The 21,372-nt window shown below is 48.2% G+C and overlaps 1 protein-coding gene, 1 long non-coding RNA gene and 1 pseudogene across 6 annotated transcripts; 1 reads left to right on the forward strand and 2 right to left on the reverse strand.

The window, feature by feature from the left end:
* Positions 1 to 4,467: 4,467 nt before the first annotated feature.
* Positions 4,468 to 7,694, reverse strand: LOC136477400 (aquaporin PIP1-2-like). The gene is made up of 4 exons (XM_066475553.1): positions 7,260 to 7,694; positions 5,788 to 6,083; positions 5,262 to 5,402; positions 4,468 to 4,794 (listed from the first exon to the last, which is right to left on the reverse strand). Exons 1-4 carry the CDS (start codon positions 7,594 to 7,596, stop codon positions 4,528 to 4,530), a joined length of 1,041 nt encoding a protein of 346 aa, XP_066331650.1. The 5' UTR covers positions 7,597 to 7,694; the 3' UTR covers positions 4,468 to 4,527.
* A 7,340-nt stretch (positions 7,695 to 15,034) lies between these two features.
* Positions 15,035 to 20,766, forward strand: LOC136477401 (uncharacterized). 5 transcript variants are annotated; one of them, XR_010764006.1, is made up of 9 exons: positions 15,035 to 15,550; positions 15,659 to 15,927; positions 16,048 to 16,188; positions 18,334 to 18,458; positions 19,199 to 19,251; positions 19,302 to 19,361; positions 19,457 to 19,582; positions 19,691 to 19,724; positions 20,628 to 20,766. It is a non-coding gene; the product is annotated as an uncharacterized lncRNA (long non-coding RNA). The 5 variants fall into 5 exon arrangements; XR_010764007.1 differs by having other exon boundaries at positions 18,346 to 18,470; positions 19,322 to 19,361; XR_010764005.1 differs by having other exon boundaries at positions 15,036 to 15,550; positions 18,334 to 18,470; positions 19,322 to 19,361.
* LOC136477399 (U-box domain-containing protein 33-like) lies at positions 15,709 to 21,239 on the reverse strand (annotated as a pseudogene).
* Between the last annotated feature and the right edge of the window lie 133 nt (positions 21,240 to 21,372).

The raw sequence follows: 21,372 nt of genomic DNA on the forward strand, positions 1-21,372 counted from the left end.
ACGCGTGATAGAGATCCCGAGGAAGTGATGAAGATCCCCGAGATCTGTCATGGCGAACTCGGAGTGAAGGAGCTCGGTGATGCGACGAAGAAGCGGGGTCGACGAGGCTGTTAGGATGATGTCGTCGACGTAGAGCAGCAAGTAGGCGATGTCAGCACCCGCTTTGTAAACAAAGAGGGATGTATCGGAGGTCGAAGCAGTGAAGCCAGGACCGCTGGACGAAGCCAGAGAACCGCTGGTGCCACGCCCTGGGCGCCTTCTTGAGTCCGTACAAGGACTTTTGCAGGAGACAGACGTGGTCGGGAGCCGCCGGGTCGACGAAGCCGGGCGGCTGCTAGGCAGTAGACTGTCTCGTTCAGATGGCCGTGAAGAAAAGCGTTCTTCACGTCCCACTGATGTATCGGCCAGGAGCGAGAGGCGGCGATGCTGAGGATGACCCGGATGGTGGCCGGTTTGACAACCAGGCTGAACGTCTCGTCGTAGTCGATGCCTGTACCGCTGCGAGAACCCACGAATGACCCATCTGGCTTTATGACGAGCCAGAGAGCCGTCAGCACGAAACTTGTGCTTGAAGACCCACTTGCCGGTGATGATGTTGGCACGAGGCGGTCGAGGAACAAGACGCCAGGTGCCATTGTCCACGAGCGCCTTGTATTCTTCGGCCATGGCTGCGCGCCAATTCGCATCGGCGAGCGCGGCGCGAGAGTTGCCCGGCAACGGAGAAGCCAGACTAGGAGGCCGCCGCGGTGAAGCCATACCGCTGCATGGGCGGCGGCAGGGAACCCGTCTGGGAACGAGTCGCCCGCGCAGGAGGCTCTGGAGCCCGGGGCACCACTGCCTACGGCTCTAGGGCCGGAGGTACCTTCGGCGGCGGCTGTGGAGCCGGAGCCGGATGCTGACGACGGCTGTAGTGGATGCCATACCGCTGCCAGACAGGGGCAGGGGCGACGGCACCTGCTGGCAGAGGAGGTGCAGGAGCCATGGCCTAGCCGAGGCGCCTGGGGTAGCCGGTGGGCAGCGCCGTGCCACAGAATGGCAGGGTCGAACCCAACGGGGTTCGCCGGCATCGTCTGAGGCAGACGAGGCAGGCGCAACCGAGGCCCGCGAGTTTCCGAACGTCTGAGGTAGACGGGGCAGGCGCAGGGAAGTATATCCTGTAACAAAAAGTCAAAAGAATCCGGTCGGGACTTGGAAGCCGCAAACGGAAAGTGAGTCTCATAAAAAACAACGTGGCGAGAGATGATGATCTTGCGAGTGGAAAGATCAAGACACCGGGTAGCCCTTCTGGGAAGGAGGGTAACCGAGGAAGACACACGCGGCTGAGCGAGGAGACAATTTATGGGGAGTCGTGGCACTGAGGTTCGGATAGCACAGGCAACCGAAAACTCTAAGGATGGAGTAGTCTGGCATTTTGCGGTGAAGGAGATGATAGGGAATACCATTATGTATGGACGATGAGGGCCGTCGGTTGATTAGAAACACAGCGGTGGAAAGAGCTTCGACCCAATAGGATGGAGGCATGGCGGCATGAAACAGAAGCGTGCGAACAGCATTGTTCAGTGTGCGAAGCATCCGCTCAGCTTTGTCGTTCTGGGCGGATGTGTAGGGGCACGAGGTGCGAAGCAGGATGCCGCGGCTAGCCAGGAAGGTAGCAGTGGCATTGTTGATGAACTCGGTGCCATTATCTGCCTGAAAACAGCGCACAGGAAAGCTGAACTGTGTGTGAGCATGAGCAACAAACTGAACAATATGTTCATGAACTTCGGATTTATGGTGAAGAGGAAACATCCAACAATAATGAGTATAATCATCAACTAGCACGAGATAAAATTTGTAACCAGAAATGCTCGAAATTGGAGAGGTCCAGACATCACAGTGAACAAGTTCAAAAGGTGCAGATGTACTAGAAACCGAACTAGCAAATGGCAGCCTAGCGTGTTTGCCTAGCTGACAGGCATGACAAAGGCGGCGAGCTGCTTTATTACACTGGATAGCTGATAGCGTATTTAGAGTAGTGACGACGGCAGGTGCAGGATGACCAAGGCGGAAGTGCCACAGCTCCGGGGAAACGACGGCGACATGGCAGCGAGGTGGCATGCGATGTGGAATGGTGTAGAGGTCCCCGTTGCTATTGCACCGAAGGAGGACCGTCTTGGTCTGTAGATCCTTAACAGAAAAACCAGAGGCGTCAAACTCAATTGAACAGTTATTGTCGCGAGTAAGCTGTCGAACAGATAACAGATTACGAGTGAGTTGGGGAGCGACAAGAACATTATCAAGATGAAAAGGACGATCAGCTATTTGAATAAGAGAAGTGCCACTGACTAAGAATAGGAATTGATTGACCGTTGCCGACCGTAATGGAGGACGGTGGCGACGGGAGATAGGAAAGTAAAATATCGTCGTTGGAGGACATGTGAGATGTCGCTCCGCTGTCCATGACCCAGGGTGCAGACCCACCCTAAACCGCCATCTGGTTGAGAGCCGCGGCGATCAGGCTGGTCGGATCCCAGCTGGCTGGAGGCCCGTAAGCCGAAGGACCGCCGGCAGTGGAGAACTGAGGCGGCAGCGAAGGCGGTGTGTGCCTGTGGAGGAGGCACAGGTGGCGCACCCCACACGCTGCTGCTGCTGAGGTGGCCACTGGACTGGCCCAAGGGTTGTAGCAAACCTAAGGGCCGGCCGGCTGAGGAGCCTGACGCCCGCCGGAGCCGCCGCCTTGCCCGCTGAAGCCACCACCGTGCTGCTGGTTGCGCCCGCCTCCGCCACTGCCACCGCTGCCGTTGCCGCCACGCCCACCCTTGCCCTTGCCACCGCCCCCACGATTGGTGGGTGCAGAGGAGGTGGACCGGCAGGACGGTGAAGTGTAGGAGGAGGTGGTGGAGGCGGCAAGAGCTGAAGCCGAGGCCTCTTTGCCCTTGGTGCCAAGGCGGAGCTCCTTGACGCGGAGCATGTTGGTGGCAGACTTGAAGTCGGGAAGCGGCGATGAGTTGGCAATGATGTCGGCGGTGTTGGCAAAGCGGGAGTTGAGGTCGCGCAGAAGATTGAGCACGAGCTGCGCGGGGGAGATGGTGTGGCCGACCTCCCGAAGTGCATCAGCGGTGCGCTTCATCTGCTGGGCGTAGGCGTCAATGGAGAGGTCGTCCTGGGACAGGTTGTGGAACTCCTGCTTGAGGACGACGGCGTGGGACTCCTTGTTCGCCTGGAACAGGGCCTCGATAGAGACGTACAGAGTACAGAGCGCGCGCATCCTGATCGGGCTCCATAGCGAGGTCGAGGACGGCGTCGTCGACGGAGCCGTACATCCAGCCGCGGATGTAAGGCGTCAGGCTGAGACCACAGGGGGTCAGCCGGGCGCGCGGCCTCCGTGCCATCGATGTGGCCGAGCAGCCCGTACTTGCCGCAGAGGGCGGTGAAGAACGCCTTCCACTTGGAGTAGTTCGGGCGCTCGAGGCTGAGTGCGATGGGGACGTGCTGCTTCACGTTGACGGAGGCGTAGGCGGCGAAGAAGGGAGCAGCGAGAGAGTCCCCCATGGTGCCGGATGACTGGGGGCCGAGGGCGCCGGTTGTGGAGGAGGAACTCGACGACGACGTCATGGGCGCGGCTACAGGGCGGCGGCGCGATCCGCGGGGCGGCCTGGAGCGGCAATCGCACGCGCGACGTGGTGGCGCGACTGGAGGAGGCGTGCGGCCTGGCGATCACGACGCGGGGCAGGGGCGGCGGCGCGAGTGAGCGCGCGGCCTGGGCTGGCGGCGGCGCGAGTGCGCGCGCGGCCAGGCTGGTGCGGTGGCGCACGTCCTCATGGAGGACGCACGGGCAGAGGAGGCGCGAGAGCGGAAGGAAAGGACTGTAATTAGGGCTGATACCTGTAAAGCAACACCGTACACCTTAATCAGGGGGGTGACCTTCATTATATAGCCTAATAGGCTAGGGTTACAATGTACAAGGCCAATGAGCCGTACACCCAATATAGGCTGTTACTATTACATTCTAACAGTTACGCTACGTTCTATGCCTGTTTTATCATCGGTGTCATTGTTACTCCTAAGCATGTATGTGATTCGCGATTCATTGGCGGCCGCTATCTTTCATGTGTTAGCCTTAGTTTCCAGGCGGCATATCCGATGAGAATGCGAATCCAGTGCTAATTCTGTTGAAACTAAAAAAAAAGAAATACCCAATGAAGAGAGCTCCCGCTCTGTGCGAGATCTAAGGAAGGGTGCTAGTGACAAGCCTTACCCTCATCTGTGCAATAGCGGAAGACCGCGACTCGAACCCGAGACCTTTCGATCATAGGCGATAAAACTCTACCGCTTGCACCAAGCCCGCCCTTCTCTGTTGTTGAAACTAAGAAAGTCTGAATCAATTTGACTTCGATGCAAATTTCACAAGATAGATAGATTCACATTCTCGCATGATATCTGCTCTTTCTTGCCAAGATCCCAACGCATAAAAGGAGACGGGAACCCTTGCAGCAAACGGTAATAACTTAAATCTCCACGATGGAAGAAAAACATACACAGCTGAGCTCAGTACAGGAATACACAAAGTTCTGGGTTTAGACAACAGAACAGTGCAGCAGTGAGCAGTCTTGAAGAGAGACGAGGAATCGACAGAGGAACTAGGCGTGGGCAGACAAAGACATCACAGGAAGACGCTCGTTCTTCGGACTGGCATGTCTCGGCACGGCCGCGGCAGCTTAAGACCTGCTCTTGAACTGGGATGGCCCTGATGATCACCTGGTGGTAGATGGCAGCCAGGGCAGCGCCAATGAAGGGGCCGACCCAGAAGATCCACTGCAAAACAATCATAGAAACAGGAAGAGGTTATAACAACTCGGTTAGACGATTAAACATGCATTATAAAGGACCAGAATTATATAATATCCCGTACATAGACTACTAGATTAATACATGCCAACTACACATGGATGGAGACAAGCCTTTGTGATAAGATTAACACACAGCTATATAAGCCTATATATAATTATAGGTCATGACTGTCAATGACATGCCACTGTGTCTACATCACTTGTAGTTTGGTGAGTGAATGATTAGTCGTAGTTTGGACGCGAAAGAAAAAATATGGCACCTCTAGTTAGAATCAGAATAGACTTTCTAGAGCATGCCACTATGATTGCTGCAAAATGGAAAGACACTGGCTACATGTCTGATATTTGGATGGAGACATTACACTGCGAGTGGTACCGAACTGTTGGAAATCGAAAGTTGGTGAGAGAGGAATCGAGAGTAGTTCCACTCACATGGTCGCTCCAGGCGTGATCCCTGTTGTAGATGATGGCAGCGCCAAGGCTCCTAGCTGGGTTGATGCCAGTGCCAGTAATGGGGATGGTGGCAAGGTGGACCAGGAACACCGCGAACCCAATTGGCAGTGGGGCAAGGATCTGTTTTCACCAAATAAGGATTTCATTCATGGTAAGTCTTAACACAATATGAAAATATATATTGAAGAGTATGCGTATATTTTCAATTTGTTGATACACAATATTAAATAATCAGCTAAATTCCAGTTCGAAAAGACATAAGACCTAGAGTTCATCAGTTCATTACATGTCGTTTCTTAATGTCATCAAAGATAATAAATATTTAAGGAGTTCATTTCATCAGTACGTGCACAATCTATGAGCTGCATTAAGTTCAACATCAGAAATTCATAAGTCCGAACACAAATTACAACCATCATCTTATATTTTAGTTGCAAATGCGAATTCAAGCAAAACTCTTAGCAGTTGAACCAACTAGGAAAGTGAAGGACGAATAGTACTTAACAGGAACATGGGAGTCCCTGGCATTCCTCTTGGCATCAGTGGCCGAGAAGACGGTGTAGACCAGGACGAAGGTGCCGACGATCTCAGCGCCAAGGCCATCACCCTTGGTATAGCCAGGGGCAACAACATTAGCACCACCACCGTTGCCCATGTAAAGCCCCTGCTGGAAGCCCTTCACCACTCCAGCTCCGCAGATGGCACCCAGGCATTGCATGATAATGTAGAAGATGGCCCTAGTCAGGGACAGCTTCCTGGCCAAGAACAGCCCGAAAGTCACAGCTGGGTTGATGTGTCCTCCTGTTGCAGTGGCAGGTATAACAACCATTAGTGGTGCCCTTGGTTGTTGTAGTTGTGTTCTTGGTTTATGCTTGCTGAATAGCATTGATTCTTTCACAGTTTGATGCTTTGAGATTAAGCATGTATCCGGAGTCAATACACAAAACATGACCAGAAAAGTACTATACAAATTCACAGCAATATATGTTTAATTAAACATATGTAGGAGTAGGACCACTATTTTTTTTTGAGATGGAATGACCACTGTAGGTTAACTGATATAGTTTTTCTATGTACACACCTCACAAGTTACATATAGGATCGTCTAATATGTCATTTCTTTGTTTACCTCGATTGAGTGAGTCTTAGCTAATTAAAACGATGCCTCTTACATTTTAATCTTTAAATAATTACTGACGAAACTGTGGGTCGAAGTGCTACATCAGAGATGAACTACAGGTAGCAGTTGATGATGCCTTTGCATAATTACAAGCAACACATGCTATAGTAGTACAGAGTATGTTACATGGTAAAAATATTTATTGCAGGATAAATTGATCTCCCTGGGTGCAAATAAGGAGTACAAACTGGTACCAAGCAAAAGGGAAGAGGCTTAAGATCTGTTTTCTTTTTAATAAAATAATGAATTAACAGGGGCTTGCTAATCCCCATGCTCACGGCATATAACTGTGAAGTGCTATATGCTGGAAACAAAGGAAAATCTTGTAACTGTAAGAAAGCTCTACTATTCCAAAAAGAAATAAGAAATTTAACAGATTCTCAGCTACTAATACTGATATCGGCTAAATAAAATTATCTTTTTTCTTCTTCTTTAGTGCTACCTACTGTAATCAGTATATCCAAGAGTAGCAAGTGGATTAGAAGTCTCACAAACTCAATATGCCAGAGCCATACAAGTTGCTCTTGTTTCTTTCCCCCAAACAAAACACTTTTGTTCCTATATCTCGGAAATCGCACACTAAAAGCTTTGCTAAGTCGTTACCATGGAGGGTTGTTACTGAGCTAAGCAAGCTAAAGGCAAAATTAGCCGTAGCAAAAGGGGGCGAGACCGGCCCGCGAGAGAAACCAACGCAAAGCGTAACAAAAAATTTGCAGTAAATTAATAAAGTTCATCACATGTTTAGCTGGAAATAAAAGAAGCCACTGCAGCAAGAAGGATGGAGAAGGAGAGCTGACCGGAGATGCCGGCGGTGCAGTAGACGAGCGCGAAGATCATCCCTCCAAAGGACCAAGCGATGCCCTGGATGCCGACGGTGGCGCACTTGGAGGTGGACTTGGAGACGCCCATGACGGTGAGGATGGTGATGTAGAGGAAGAGGAAGGTGGCGACGAACTCGGCGATGCCCGCGCGGTAGAAAGACCAGGACTTGAGCTCCCCGGGCTCGAACAGCGGCGCCGGCGGGGGCTCCTTGTAGTCCTTGTCGTCCCCGGCGCCCTGCGCCGCCGTCCCGATGGGCTGCCGCTCCGAGAACTTGTTGGCGCCCAGGCGCACGTCCTCTTCCTTCCCCTCCATTTTCGCTGCTCCTTGCCTCTCTCTCCTCTCTCTCCTGCCTTGCGGCGCGCTTGGGCTCGGTGGGTTCTTGAAGCAGCGGTGTCTGTCTGTGACTGTGAGGTTGTGTGGCTCGGCGGATTATAAAGGCAGGAGGGAGCTCGGGAGCAGGTCAGCCAGTGAGGAGAGTGAGCAAGGAAGAGACAGACACTGTTCTTTTTTTTCCATTTTTTTTTCCTGGAAGGACACTGATGAGGTGGTGCTTCTGGAACGGAAGAGAAGGTGGCGAGCACGGGAGTGGGGGACGGGGCCCACGGGCAGTTGGTTAGATTCCGTTTTCTCCTGCATTATTTCCAGGCTTATCCAATTTGGTATTTTTCTTGTTTCTAGTGAAATAAATGTAACAGAACTACAGAAGTGATGGAGTTCGCTTCTTTTTTAACCAATCCGATTTGGTGCAATAGTGGTCAAAAGAAATGGTTCATATATATTTTGTCAAGAGAATGATGGAGAAGATATATGCTTGCTTGCTTGCAATATTCTTTTGTGCACTCATCGTTTGCGAGGCTCCCTGAGGCAGCCTTTTCCTCACTTCGAAGGGATTCCCTCCCTTGCCTGTGTCCGGGATCCGAAGCCAAAGGCAGCGCAGAGCTCACTCACTGATCCAAAGCCATCACGTACACAGCCACGCATGCAGGACAGCAACGGGGCGCGGAGCGGAGCTTACCGTTCGAGCAACGCTGTCCTCTGCCTTTTGTTATCATTTTTCTGTGTCTCCATCTGCTCACTGTTCCAGTACCGTGCGGCATATGATATGATCGGCTTTAAACGGTGGCACGCTGATAAAGAAGGGCCACGGTACTACTACTACTGGAAGCAGCTTACGGAGTTACGGCACGGAATTTACTGTTCCTGTCATTGCTTTTAGCATGTGCTGATAGCGCATGATTGATTTCATTCGTTGCGTTGGATGAGTGATGGAACGTGAACCTAACATCTTTGCTTTATCACTCGGTAATGGTGGTATGGTCGGTCGTCCAGAAGCATCGCCGGTGCGAAAACTGCAGTGGAATTCAACCCAAGCCTACTCTGGTCATCATCAGCATCTTACCGAGGATAGAATCCCGGGGTATCCGCTCTTATCTGTTGTTTCCTGTTCACTTCGTTTATAAGCCGTATTTTTTCAGCTAACGAATAGTATTTTTCTCTCACACTAAATCAGTCAACAGTACTTTCAGTCATGACTTATCAACCAAATGAATAAGACATGTACCGTTTCAGCGAAATAACAGTATTTTTCTCTCATAATAAATCAGCATCAGCCGATTTTCTAGCCAGCCGAACGTGACAAATTATCTTCAGTAGTGGAGCCCATATCCTGAATTCCTGATACCAGATATCCATGATCCATCCGTATGCTGCTTTTTTTTTTTAGTCAAGCCATACGCTGCATGGCGTTTCTCCTTCCGATTGTGAAAAGTCAGAAGTCGTGATGGACCAAAACCTGCAGACCCATCCAAATTGGTGACGACGCCGGTGAAAGGCAAGCATGCCAAACAGTCAAGGACCACCCATGAATGAATCGTGCTGCAAAATCTACTGCAATGGGAGGTAAAAACTTTGCTGCTGCCTGCAACTGGCAGGGTAGAGGCTGTTCGGCAGGACTGAAAAATACTGTTCCGACTGATTGTTGTGAGTGAAAAATACTGTTCTGGCAGGACGTGAATAGTGATTTCTTGAGAGACTCAACCAGCCAGCCAGATTGAAACCAGCCAGCCGAACGGCCTCGTACTTACCACTCTCCTCTTTTTATATATAAAAAATTCTCCTATAAAATTCGAAGGAATTGAAAAGGCCAGGAGACGTTATCAGTGATTTAGGCCAGGTTTAGATGGCAAAAAATTTCAACCCGATGAATAGTAGCGTTTTCGTCTTATTTGATAAATATTGTCTAATCGTGGACCAACTAACCTTAAAAGATTCATCTCATGATTTCGAACTAAACTGTGCAATTAGTTATTTTTTTTACCTACATTTAATGCTCCATGCAAGCAGCTAAAAATTAATGTGATGGAGAGAGTGAAAAAACTTGAAATTTGGAGGTGATCTAAACAAGGCCCTAGTGAGGAGAGTGAGCAAGGAAGAGACGGACACTGTTCTTTTTTTCCATTTTTTTTCCTGGAAGGACACTGATGAGGTGGTGCTTCTGGAACGGAAGAGAAGGTGGCGAGCACGGGAGTGGGGGGACGGGGCCCACGGGCAGTTTTCCGTTTTCTCCTGCATTATTTCCAGGCTTATCCAATCTGGTATTTTTCTTGTTTCTAGCGAAATAAATGTAACAGAACTACAGAAGTGATGGAGTTCGCTTCTTTTTTAACCAATCCGATTTGGTGCAATAGTGGTCAAAAGAAATGGTTCATATATATTTTGTCAAGAGAATGATGGAGAAGATATATGCTTGCTTGCTTGCAATATTCTTTTGTGCACTCATCGTTTGCGAGGCTCCCTGAGGCAGCCTTTTCCTCACTTCGAAGGGATTCCCTCCCTTGCCTGTGTCCGGGATCCGAAGCCAAAGGCAGCGCAGCGCTCACTCACTGATCCAAAGCCTCACGTACACAGCCACGCATGCAGGACAGCAACGGGGCGCGGAGCGGAGCTTACCGTTCGAGCAACGCTGTCCTCTGCCTTTTGTTATCATTTTTCTGTGTCTCCATCTGCTCACTGTTCCAGTACCGTGCGGCATATGATATGATCGGCTTTAAACGGTGGCACGCTGATAAAGAAGGGCCACGGTACTACTACTACTGGAAGCAGCTTACGGAGTTACGGCACGGAATTTACTGTTCCTGTCATTGCTTTTAGCATGTGCTGATAGCGCATGATTGATTTCATTCGTTGCGTTGGATGAGTGATGGAACGTGAACCTAACATCTTTGCTTTATCACTCGGTAATGGTGGTATGGTCGGTCGTCCAGAAGCATCGCCGGTGCGAAAACTGCAGTGGAATTCAACCCAAGCCTACTCTGGTCATCATCAGCATCTTACCGAGGATAGAATCCCGGGGTATCCGCTCTTATCTGTTGTTTCCTGTTCACTTCTTTTATAAGCCGTATTTTTTCAGCTAACGAATAGTATTTTTCTCTCACACTAAATCAGTCAACAGTACTTTTAGTCATGACTTATCAACCAAATGAATAAGACATGTACCGTTTCAGCGAAATAACAGTATTTTTCTCTCATAATAAATCAGCATCAGCCGATTTTCTAGCCAGCCGAACGTGACAAATTATCTTCAGTAGTGGAGCCCATATCCTGAATTCCTGATACCAGATATCCATGATCCATCCGTATGCTGCTTTTTTTTTTTAGTCAAGCCATACGCTGCATGGCGTTTCTCCTTCCGATTGTGAAAAGTCAGAAGTCGTGATGGACCAAAACCTGCAGACCCATCCAAATTGGTGACGACGCCGGTGAAAGGCAAGCATGCCAAACAGTCAAGGACCACCCATGAATGAATCGTGCTGCAAAATCTACTGCAATGGGAGGTAAAAACTTTGCTGCTGCCTGCAACTGGCAGGGTAGAGGCTGTTCGGCAGGACTGAAAAATACTGTTCCGACTGATTGTTGTGAGTGAAAAATACTGTTCTGGCAGGACGTGAATAGTGATTTCTTGAGAGACTCAACCAGCCAGCCAGATTGAAACCAGCCAGCCGAACGGCCTCGTACTTACCACTCTCCTCTTTTTATATATAAAAAATTCTCCTATAAAATTCGAAGGAATTGAAAAGGCCAGGAGACGTTATCAGTGATTGCCTTCCAATCAAGGGGGGCTGGAATCGTGCAGATTTTCCAAAGCGATTCAGGGCCCCATTCTACAGCTAGCGGCAAGGGAATCTTTACACCGAAGCGCGCTTGATGAACGATGATGATTGAGGCCTTGAGGTTGAGGGCAACGAGCCACTCCTGCGGATGGAAACGTAGGGCACGACAAGGAGCCGGAATTCCAGGTTGCGTCTCGGAATTTTTGTAGCCTGCACCACAAAGGTCATTTTCAAAGAAAGCAAAGCAGCTAAACAATTTCCCCTGGATGAAAATTAAGAAATCTAGCTCAGAAGGTCAGAGAGAGTTGAAAATAATACGGAGTACTGCTTTTTCATCCACCAAAGGGTTCCAGTCTTCCCGATGGCTCACACACTCTGATATCGATCGGCGTACCATGCATGTGCAGTGTAGCGTTTACAAATCCTTCCAGCTGTGGAAGCAGATCATTATCCAAACTCTAGCAAGCAAGAATGTTGTTGTGTAGGTGTAAAGGTCCGGAAGTGATGAGAAAACAAAAAGAAAAGAAAAGATGAGTGATGTCCATAGAACCAATGATCGAATACTTTGTCCGAGTGTAAATATAAATTCATATAAGTTTGTCCTAAGTTGAACCTTTCTCTCTCTCTCTCTTTTTTACTTTGACAATCAATATCTAAAATCCAGGTATGTATATTAGCCCTTATTTAGTTCGCGAAATTTGGATTTTGGGCTACTGTAGCACCTTCGTTTTTATTTGGCAAATAGTGTCAAACATTAACTAATTAGGCTTAAAACGTTCATCTCGTAATTTCCCATCAAACTGTGCAATTAGTTTTTCTTTTCGTCTACATTTAATGCTCCATGCACGGGCCGCAAACATTCGATGTGACAGGTACTGTAGCAACTTTTTGGATTTTGGGTCCAACTAAACAAGGGCTTAGCAACACGAGATACAAACTACTATTAGGTTTCCTATGAAAAATATTTGCATTCTAGTATATGGCTTTCAAAAGAACATTTAATATTTCTACAAATTGTGATAGGAGGAAATACGAACAACGATCTCCTTTGGTATCTGTCCGGCCACCTCTGCAGTCTGCAGATGATCCTTAGGGAGCAGCTTCTGAGCTCTGACGGAGCACCGTTGCGCGAGCAGAAAATGCAGAGATGCAGGAGACCAGGCCGTAGGAAGAAGTGCAGTACTGCCCGGCGTAGTGCCGGCCGTGTTTCCTCACCCAGAAACGTGAGCGTGCGGGGCTGCAGCGCAGGCCGCGTCACGCCCCCACCGGCCGTGGCGCGCGCGCCACACACGTACCACCACCGGGCCGTCGGCCGTCGGCCGTCGCGCCTGCATGTGCAGAGCGAGACCTTTGAGGCCGTCAGGCCGCTGGCGCAGGCGCCTGGGCCCTGGGCGGCGCCACCAACTCCCGCGCCGTTGTCGTCAGCCTGCCATTTTCCGTTGCCTTGCCTGATTGCCTCCACCACGTCACCATCCAATCCACTGCCGTTTTTTTTTAATTTCGTGGTGGGAGTGCAACCATGGTGTTTGGAATTTTGGACATGGCCAGCGAAAGGAGCTCAAATGATTGGCTCGGCTGCAGCCTGCAGATGGGAGGGAGGAACTAACATAAATCCACTCCCATTATTAATAAAAACATTTTTTTAAACTATAAAAAGTTATCGGCGGGATTAGTTTAGTGGCCGAGCCCAACCAGCAACCACTGCCTGGCTCACGTACTTGGGGCGGTGCTGGTTGTTCGGTCATGCAAATGACTGGCTCTGCTTCATTCCCTGCTTCCGTAGCTACCGACTCAGCTTAGTTCACAGGTCACAGAGCAAAAGGGAGCAGAGACAGGTCAGCCGATGAGCTTATTTTGAAAAGGTGCAAACATGAAAGTAGGGTCTGGTTCAGTTCCTCCCTTTTAAAATTGAGTCCATATCTCATCGGATGTTTAGACACATGCATGGAGTATTAAATATAGACTAAAAATAACTAATTGCACAGATTACGATAAATTTGCGAGACAAATTTTTTAAGCCTAATTAGCCCATGATTTAACAATATGGTGCTACAGTGGAACTACAGTACATGTGACAATGACAGATTAATTAGGCTTAATAAATTCGTCTCGCGTAGTACTGATGACTTCTGTAATTGTTTTATTATTACTATCCGAACACTCACATATGACACCCCGATGTGACACACCAAACTTTAGCTCCTGGATTTAAACAAGCCCAAGGGAAACATGGTTTCAACAGTGTCGGCTATCGATATTAGGGATACCCAAAGCAAGGGAATTAGCGCCCACGCTGACTTTCTCGGACAGAGCAAGACGTATTAGCATGTCTCGCCCGACCCCTTGGGTATAGGCTCTGTCCCGCCCGACCCCAAGGACGTAGTTTTCGTCTCGCCCGACCCTGAGGCTGCGGGGGTCTCACCCAAGGCCACGGGCTCCGTCTTGCCCGACTCCGAGGCCGCGGGTTCCGTCTCGCCCGATCCCGAGGCCACGGGCTCCGTCTCGCCCGACCCAAAGGCCGTGGGCTCCGTCTCGCCCGGCCCCCGAAGGGTCGCCGCCAACCACTCTAGGTCTAGGCGTATGGGCCTGGGTCAAAACTCTGACACTAGGAAAGAGACGGGCACAACTCGATGTAACCCGATGCCATGACGGGATATACCTGAGGATTCACATCAAGAATAGTATCGGGCGTACCGGTGCCGTTATGCCTAACACTCGTACGAACGCTGACAGACACGTCAGTTCTCCACGACGTCCGTCGGGACGGGATGGAACGCCATGACCGGCAGATGACGCCTACACATGGCGCCAGTGACGGACAGGGCCACGATGTGAAGCCATCTCTGTTGACATCTACAGGATCGGCGGGACACGCATGAAGGAGAAGAAGGACCCGACGATCCTAGAAGCCTTCCTCTCTCTCGTTCTTCTCCTTTTCCTCCGCTGTAACCCGCGCTTTTCCTTGGCCTATAAAAGGGGAAAGCAGGGCGCCCCATGAAGGGGATCTAGATCCGTACAAGACCAAACCACGAGATAAACACACATAAGAGCACGACACAAGTAGACGACTGAGCGATGATCGAGCTCTCAGCACATGTTTATTCCTTTCAGTAGAGACTTGTAATCATTTTTCTCTCTCACCTGTTTGTAACCCCTACTACAAACCAAATATAGGTAACACGAGCAGCAGCAAACGTTAATCTTCGCCGGGCTACGCTTTGACGCCTTCGGCCACACATTCGAAGGCTTGCAGGCAGCCGGTACTACCGCAGGCCATGTCCGCCATGCATGCCGCGCGCTCTCAAGGTTGTTGTTAGCGTGAGCCGTGACAACTGACTTCGGGCTGGTTGGGTTCCTTATGAACGAGGCCCTGGAAGAATTCTCAGTTGAAATGTTTTACTAACTTGTATAATTTGATAAACTGAAATTGTTTTGAGGCCCAATCAATCCTAGAAAAGCGAACGAACCTTTCGTGAGATCAATTTACTCGGCGTCGAACACCTTGTACGCCGGATTCATTTCTTCTAGTGGTGGATCCATCGAATTAGGAACCAGAGTCTTCACCTCGGCTTGAAGCACGTTCAAACTTGACTGAAGTACATCCACCTTAGGCTTGCCTTGAGGACGCCAACCTGTTAGATCCCACACCTGTTACCCGAGGGCACAAAATACCCGTGATGTTTTTCTGAGATATATCAGATGTGACACTTAAAAACTTTTGAATGTCTTTATTAAAAAAAAAGAGCTACATGGCAAGTCACCGGCCTACTGGGCCACTCAGTCTGGACCGTCTTCCTTGTTCTAGTGGGCTTTGCTCCTCCTTTGCAGCCCGGCCCAACTTGTACAGACGCCTTCGTCCTTCTTCCGTCGCCTGCTCTGCTTCTTCTTCCTTGTTCTTCGCACAACGCGGCTTCGAAGACTTCAGAGATGCAGCAGGAGAGCTAATCAGTAATCACGGGCACGGCTTCTGGAACTCCAAGTGCCCTTGGTGGCCTTACGACGACGTGAGCTGACCAGGATTCAGACTGTATGCCTGTATGGTTCGGGCGGGACAACCAAACCCCGACCAGCCTTCGGGGTCGTTTGGTACGCCGTACGCCGCTGTTGTGGCCGTCGACACGACGGCGCCTACCTTCGTGCCTTGTTCCCAGCGGAAGGTACGGATGCTTTGATATAATAGGGCTAGATTGATTTTGCGCACTATGTTCCGGGACACAAGAAAATATCCCCTTTTGGTCTTTAAAACCCTGTGCACACTGTTACAGATGGATGAAGCATCTGGATGAGCTGCCCACATCCACATCCAGTGAAAGCATCATCTCCTATGCTGTTTCTGTTGCCACTCGAGAATCGCTGAACGGAGCGCCTTGTTTGGGGTGAGCTTGCGGTGTGCAAGTCTCAGGTTTGTCATCGGCGATGTGCTGGCACCGTCAAGCCACCCCCTGATTGCTTCGGCATCATATGTGAACCCATCTGCCGCCATGTGGGGGTCACTCATTACCTCCTGCCCACCATTGCATCAGATAATCAGGGGGTAAATTCAGAATTCAACTGCTTCGTTATCAAGCATCTAAACCTTATTGGCACATTACTGAATTATATGCGACATTTTGTATTGTGGATTTGGTAAATCACTACCTGAAAAATTGGACAGATGAAGTACGATGGAGGGGAAGCATCTTCTGACGATGATGCAAATCGAGATGACCCGGTGGTCAGGCAAGCGGCTTTCATCAGTCGCTTGACCTCCTCCCATACTTCCCCTGCGAGATCTGGCTGGCGCCCTGAGCCCAAGGTGATGCATCTAAGCCCAAGATGTGCCAATTGGTTGGCCTGCACAAAAGGCCACTCCCCTGCGGAGGTGTCAATGATGGAATGCAAGCTCCCTTTCTCTATCGCTTCTTCCACTATTTCACCAATCCCTTGCTGTGATCTCCCTGTCAGTAGGCGAAGGATGATAATGCCGAATGAGTTCACATCGGACCACAACATGAGCTCCGCTGCTGACTTGAATTCACCCTGGTCCATATAGCAGAGTGTTCCCTTATGGTTCTCTGTAGGGTGACTTTGTAGGCTGGTGGTTGTTATGTCAGGTTCTCTGAGAAAGTAGCAGATGTCCAAGCCTCCCATCTTGCTGACGAAATTGGCATCAAGGAGAATGTTGCCCAGGTTTAGATCACCATGAACAATTGGATAAGGCTTGTGTGAGTGGATGAAAGCCAAAGCTGAGCATATCTCCCCAATGATCCTTGTACGCGCCTTCCATGTCAGAGGTGGCATGTTTTTCTTGCATGAGAGCCAATCCTCAAGACTGCCATTTGGGAGGAATTCGTACACCAGCGCAAAATCGTCAGGACATACTACTACCAGGGTGACAATGTTAGGATGCCTCACTCTACTGAGGACAGCAACCTGCAGGAGTGAATAGTGATGCCACAGATGCAACAATAGATATGCTACTGCTCGTTCGAAAAAGGGGTGCTATAGAATTAAAGGGAAGCGATGTCAACTACCTCTTGATAAAATCTTGCTTGTCCTTTTAAGCTTCGTGGATGGAACAACTTTATTGCTACATTTGTGTTGCGGACGAATCCTTTATAGATGCTTGCAAATCCATCTTCGCTAATCTTGAATTCTGCATCAAATCCTTTGGTTGCTTTCTGCAGCTCGACAATTGAGAACTCAGTGTTTGGAGTTTCAGTTGTCACTAAGGCTCTTTGCTTGTTCTTTTGGCATAATGCTTTGGCTTCCATTACTGTAGTATCTCTCTCATGCAGTAGCTTGTCATACTTTGCTTGGAGCTCTTGGAGAAGCTGTTTGCTGTTGGCAAACTTTTCTTCATGAACCTTCACGGCGGACTTTATCTCAGTCATATGTTTGCCATGTATCTCATGTAGCTTTCTTTTCGATGCTTGAATTTCTTCCTTCTGTCTTGTCATTGTCTCCTCCATTATTTCCTGTTTTTTCACCTGATGTATGTGCTGATGCTCCAGGTCTTTAATCTGTACGAGCAATTAGCATTTTCATGATCACCTGTGATTTCTATTAAGGGCCAATGATGCAGAAAAGGAACAAGAAAACATACCCTTTGAAGATATGAGAGCTGATCTCTTTCAGCTTTTCTTCTTCTGTTAGTTTCTTCAGATGTATCCTTTTCAAAAGATCAGTCATATATTTTGAACAATGTTCAAGAATACACTGAAACTTAATAATATACTGTCAAACTTACAATTTGTTCCAGTTTGAGCTTCTGCTCTTTTAAATCTTGTAAGTCATGATACAGTTTATCTCGTTGCCTCTTTGTGTCTTCAATCTCTGTCCTCTGTCTTGCTACCTTCTCCTCCATATATTCCCTCTGTGCCTTCTCATTCTGGAGCAAACTCTCAACCTCTTTAACCTGTATAAGAATACTTTACATCTTGTATCACATGCTTCCTTAGTTGAACCATAAACTCCCGATGCAATGCACTTACTCTTTGAAGTGTCGAAAGAAGATCCATTTTGATTTTTTGGCGTTTCTTAGATTCCTCACTTGATTGTTTTATAAAATGATCAGTAATTTCTTCCACGTGATCTTTTGCAGCTGACTTAATTTGTGTTATACGTTGTTCAAGTATAAGCTTATGCTTATCTAAATCCTGTAATTTATCAGATAACGTGCATCGTTCTCTCCTCATTTCATCAATCTCCAGCCTTTGTCTAGCAAGCGTCTTCTCAATTTCTTTTCGCTAGCTCACCTCGTGAAGATATGAATCTTCCAACTCTTTAATCTGCAAGGAGATTTCGCCATTTTGGTCATACTGGACCTAAATGAGTAATTAATTATAGCTGGTGCTTTAGAAGTGTGTGATATTCAATACAATGATTAGATGGTCTACTTATTACTTTCCTTTACTGCAGTGTGAATGTGAACCCATAAAACAAAGCTTACTCTTTGCAGTGCTGAAAGCAGGTCCATTTCAGCTTTCCGGATTTTGTTGGATTCATCATCAGCTTCATCCTTTAACAACTTAGCTTCAGTATATGGATCTGGAAGCTTCTCATACTTTTCTTCATCTACACTGGGTTCGTCTTCCTGTATGATACCATCCGATTATTTTGGCGTTTCCATATCGAGTGCATTACCATCTGCTTAATACTATACATACCTGATTATATGATGATGCTAGCAACAAGTAGACGCTATCAGGTTCTTGAGTTGTAAAATGCACCACTGGTGTTGTTTCGTGTGTATCACCAATAACTGAAGGTAGAGCAGCAGTTTCGGAGAAGCTGACAGCATCATCAGTTCCTGATGATCCGTAAACTATCATTCCCCAATCTGGAGTTATCATTGCAGTGAAAAATCAGTGTGACTACCTTCAAAAGAAAATTCAACCGCATGGGTGCATGGCTGAAAGCAGCTTCATTTTGCTCACATAAGAAACTGCTACTTTTTGTAGATTTACATGTCACACGTGAGCATTGGTGTCTTTTCACGATCTAAAAGTCATCTAACATTAAATTGTTGCAGTGTTTGGGTGCAAACCCTAGGTTTCATTTATCATATTACTTTGAGCATAGGTAATGTCTTGAATTTGTTTGTAAACACCACTGATGCCTAAAATTCATGTTAGATGACTTTACAACTAAATTTCAATCTCTTAGGCATTCTATGGAAGTTTTATATGTGAGCGTATAATATTTTAACTAAATATTTGAGTCCAAAGAACTACAGAACTTTTTTTTTTCAAGAATTACATCCTGTATATATTTAGGACAGTCACCTCCAAAAAGATAATCCCATTCAGTCATTTTTGTTGCAGCCGATGAGCTTGAAATGTATCCTTTGCGGCTTGATTCTTCGTATTCCAACTCGGTTAGTGCCATTGATCCCATTTGACTTGAAATGCTGTACTCTGGTGACAGTGGTTCATTGCTTTTTTCAGGTGATGGAAGTATTGCAGGAAGGCTTTCATTTGCTTCCCTGTAAGTGTTGATATGCATGGTTAATAAGTTTTCAGCATTTGCAACTCTACTGCACTGAATTTAATGCTGACCATATTTCGAACTGGGACAATCAGGGGGAGAATTATTGTTAAGGATACAGTAGATGGGATTCCCATCTGAAATGGAGTGTACTATTTATAGATTTAGAAGTCTGGAAGTACTAAAATTTCAGGTGTCAACTGAACCTCGCCCTTTACCTGGTACATATCAAATGACCTTTACAAGTAAACCACATCTTGCATGATGGAGCTGCTGTCTTCATAAGCTTGAGTGCTGTCTTTGACTTTGGTGTGTTCATTTCTCTACAGTTTGAGGGCATCTGTTAGGATGTGCGATTACGAGGTACGAGTATGCTCTTAAGAAACTGCTTGATCTTAAGCATGCTTGCTCACTATGCATTTCTTGGAGAAGAGAAAATAAAATATTCTGTTAATCATTCAGAATCATAGGAGTGAGATGCATAGTCATCTTATATGTGGCATCCAATTTAAGGAAATAGCGCGATTTGGTTAGTTTGATCCATACTTAGAGAAGTGCCGGTCTGCAGCTGCTCCCATGACAAGCTCAGTTATGTTATGAAGGGAAATGATCTCCTCGAGTCCTTTAGCTACATTATCCGTCTCAATTATTACTTTGGCACAGCCAACCTGAAACATTAGAATTTCATGTTCATCTTGTTGAATTCATTTAGTGACGAACATTGCTGTAGTGAAAATTGCAGGTTTTGCAGCAAATTCGTGTAGGTGGTACAACCTAGCTATTGGCTACAATAAAAGTGATGCTGGAAATTGCACCTCTAGATCTTCCCTTGTGCATTTTGCTATCTGCACATACATATCTAGGCTCATCTCTGCATTTGCTCGCTTCTGCTTTCTGTACTCCTTGATTTCTTCTGGTTTCATGCTGGTATGACCCCTCTCTGAAATGTAACAAATCACAAGCTTTTGGTTATGTGCCCGTTTGGCATAGGTCAAGCTTCGAGAGTTTTTGTAGCTAGGGATAAACCAGCAGGAGCTGACCCAGTTAATGGCGTGCCATTGAAGGCCTAGGTTGCCACCCAAATCTGGAAAACACAGCTAATTTGCAAATTTCCATCATATGTGCCAATTAACAAGGCCTTTGATGGAGCCATAGCTGTAAAACATCTTGGACTGGAGCTAACAAATTTCGATATTGAATTAAACAAATGTGTTTAAACCACTTTGTTTTATCCTATAAACTTACTCTGGGTGATCGCTGGCGCAGGGCTATGGACATGAGCTATCACAACCTTGGATCCGTCCCTGACCAAATTGTGCAGCGCCCACAGCAGGGTGCTCCTCCCGTCGCTGACCTCTTCGGGCACCGCGACGAACACCTTGTGCTCGGCCGTGGCCGCCGGGCTCCGCTCGTCCAGCTCGTCCTGCAGGGAGCCCGCCGACGAGGTGGCGGGGCTGCACCGTGCGCTCCACAGCGGCTCCCACGTCTCGTGCTCTCCGACGCCCCCCTCCTCCATTTGCTTGCTGGCCGCTAGCTTCTCTACGATCAGAACGAAGAAACGCTGGAGCTCGACCGGTGGTGTGACTTCGTAGACCGTAGTACCCTGTATATCTGTAGTGAATGAAAATGGGGTGCCAGAAGGAAAGGGACGTGACGTATCCACCCCACCGGGTGACGCGTCACGGCGCGCGCGAGATTGTGTCTTCGTGCTTGCTGCATTGACCCGCCGTGCCAATTAACTACCCCTAAAGTCGTCGCCATGAGCCCACGTTGCACCAGGAAACTACGTAGGACTGCACCCGCATCAGCAGCAGTACGTACGTGGTACGTGTGCTGATGATGCTGGCATGGTTCATGGTTTGCGTGTGGACCCAGCGTGCCGAGTTAAACTAAACCGGCGACCCGGCGTCGGCCCGTTACGAGTCTCTGTGTGTGTTTCTAGAGCTGCAAGTTCCTGTGACTGTTCATGAACCACCCACCCTGCTCTTGCAAGTGGCAACAATATTTCATT

This window comes from Miscanthus floridulus, chromosome 8, assembly GCF_019320115.1.
Source record: "Miscanthus floridulus cultivar M001 chromosome 8, ASM1932011v1, whole genome shotgun sequence".
In the NCBI taxonomy this organism is placed as follows: domain Eukaryota; kingdom Viridiplantae; phylum Streptophyta; class Magnoliopsida; order Poales; family Poaceae; genus Miscanthus; species Miscanthus floridulus.

Excerpts from the sequence above, each read along its gene's own strand:
- LOC136477400 (XM_066475553.1), bottom strand. The coding sequence starts at position 7,596 with ATGGAGGGGAAGGAAGAGGACGTGCGCCTGGGCGCCAACAAGTTCTCG. Across the intron at positions 6,084-7,259 it reads CTGCACCGCCGGCATCTCCG|GAGGACACATCAACCCAGCT; the intron begins GTCAGCTCTCCT and ends CCACTGCAACAG. Across the intron at positions 4,795-5,261 it reads ATCACGCCTGGAGCGACCAT|TGGATCTTCTGGGTCGGCCC; the intron begins GTGAGTGGAACT and ends ATTGTTTTGCAG.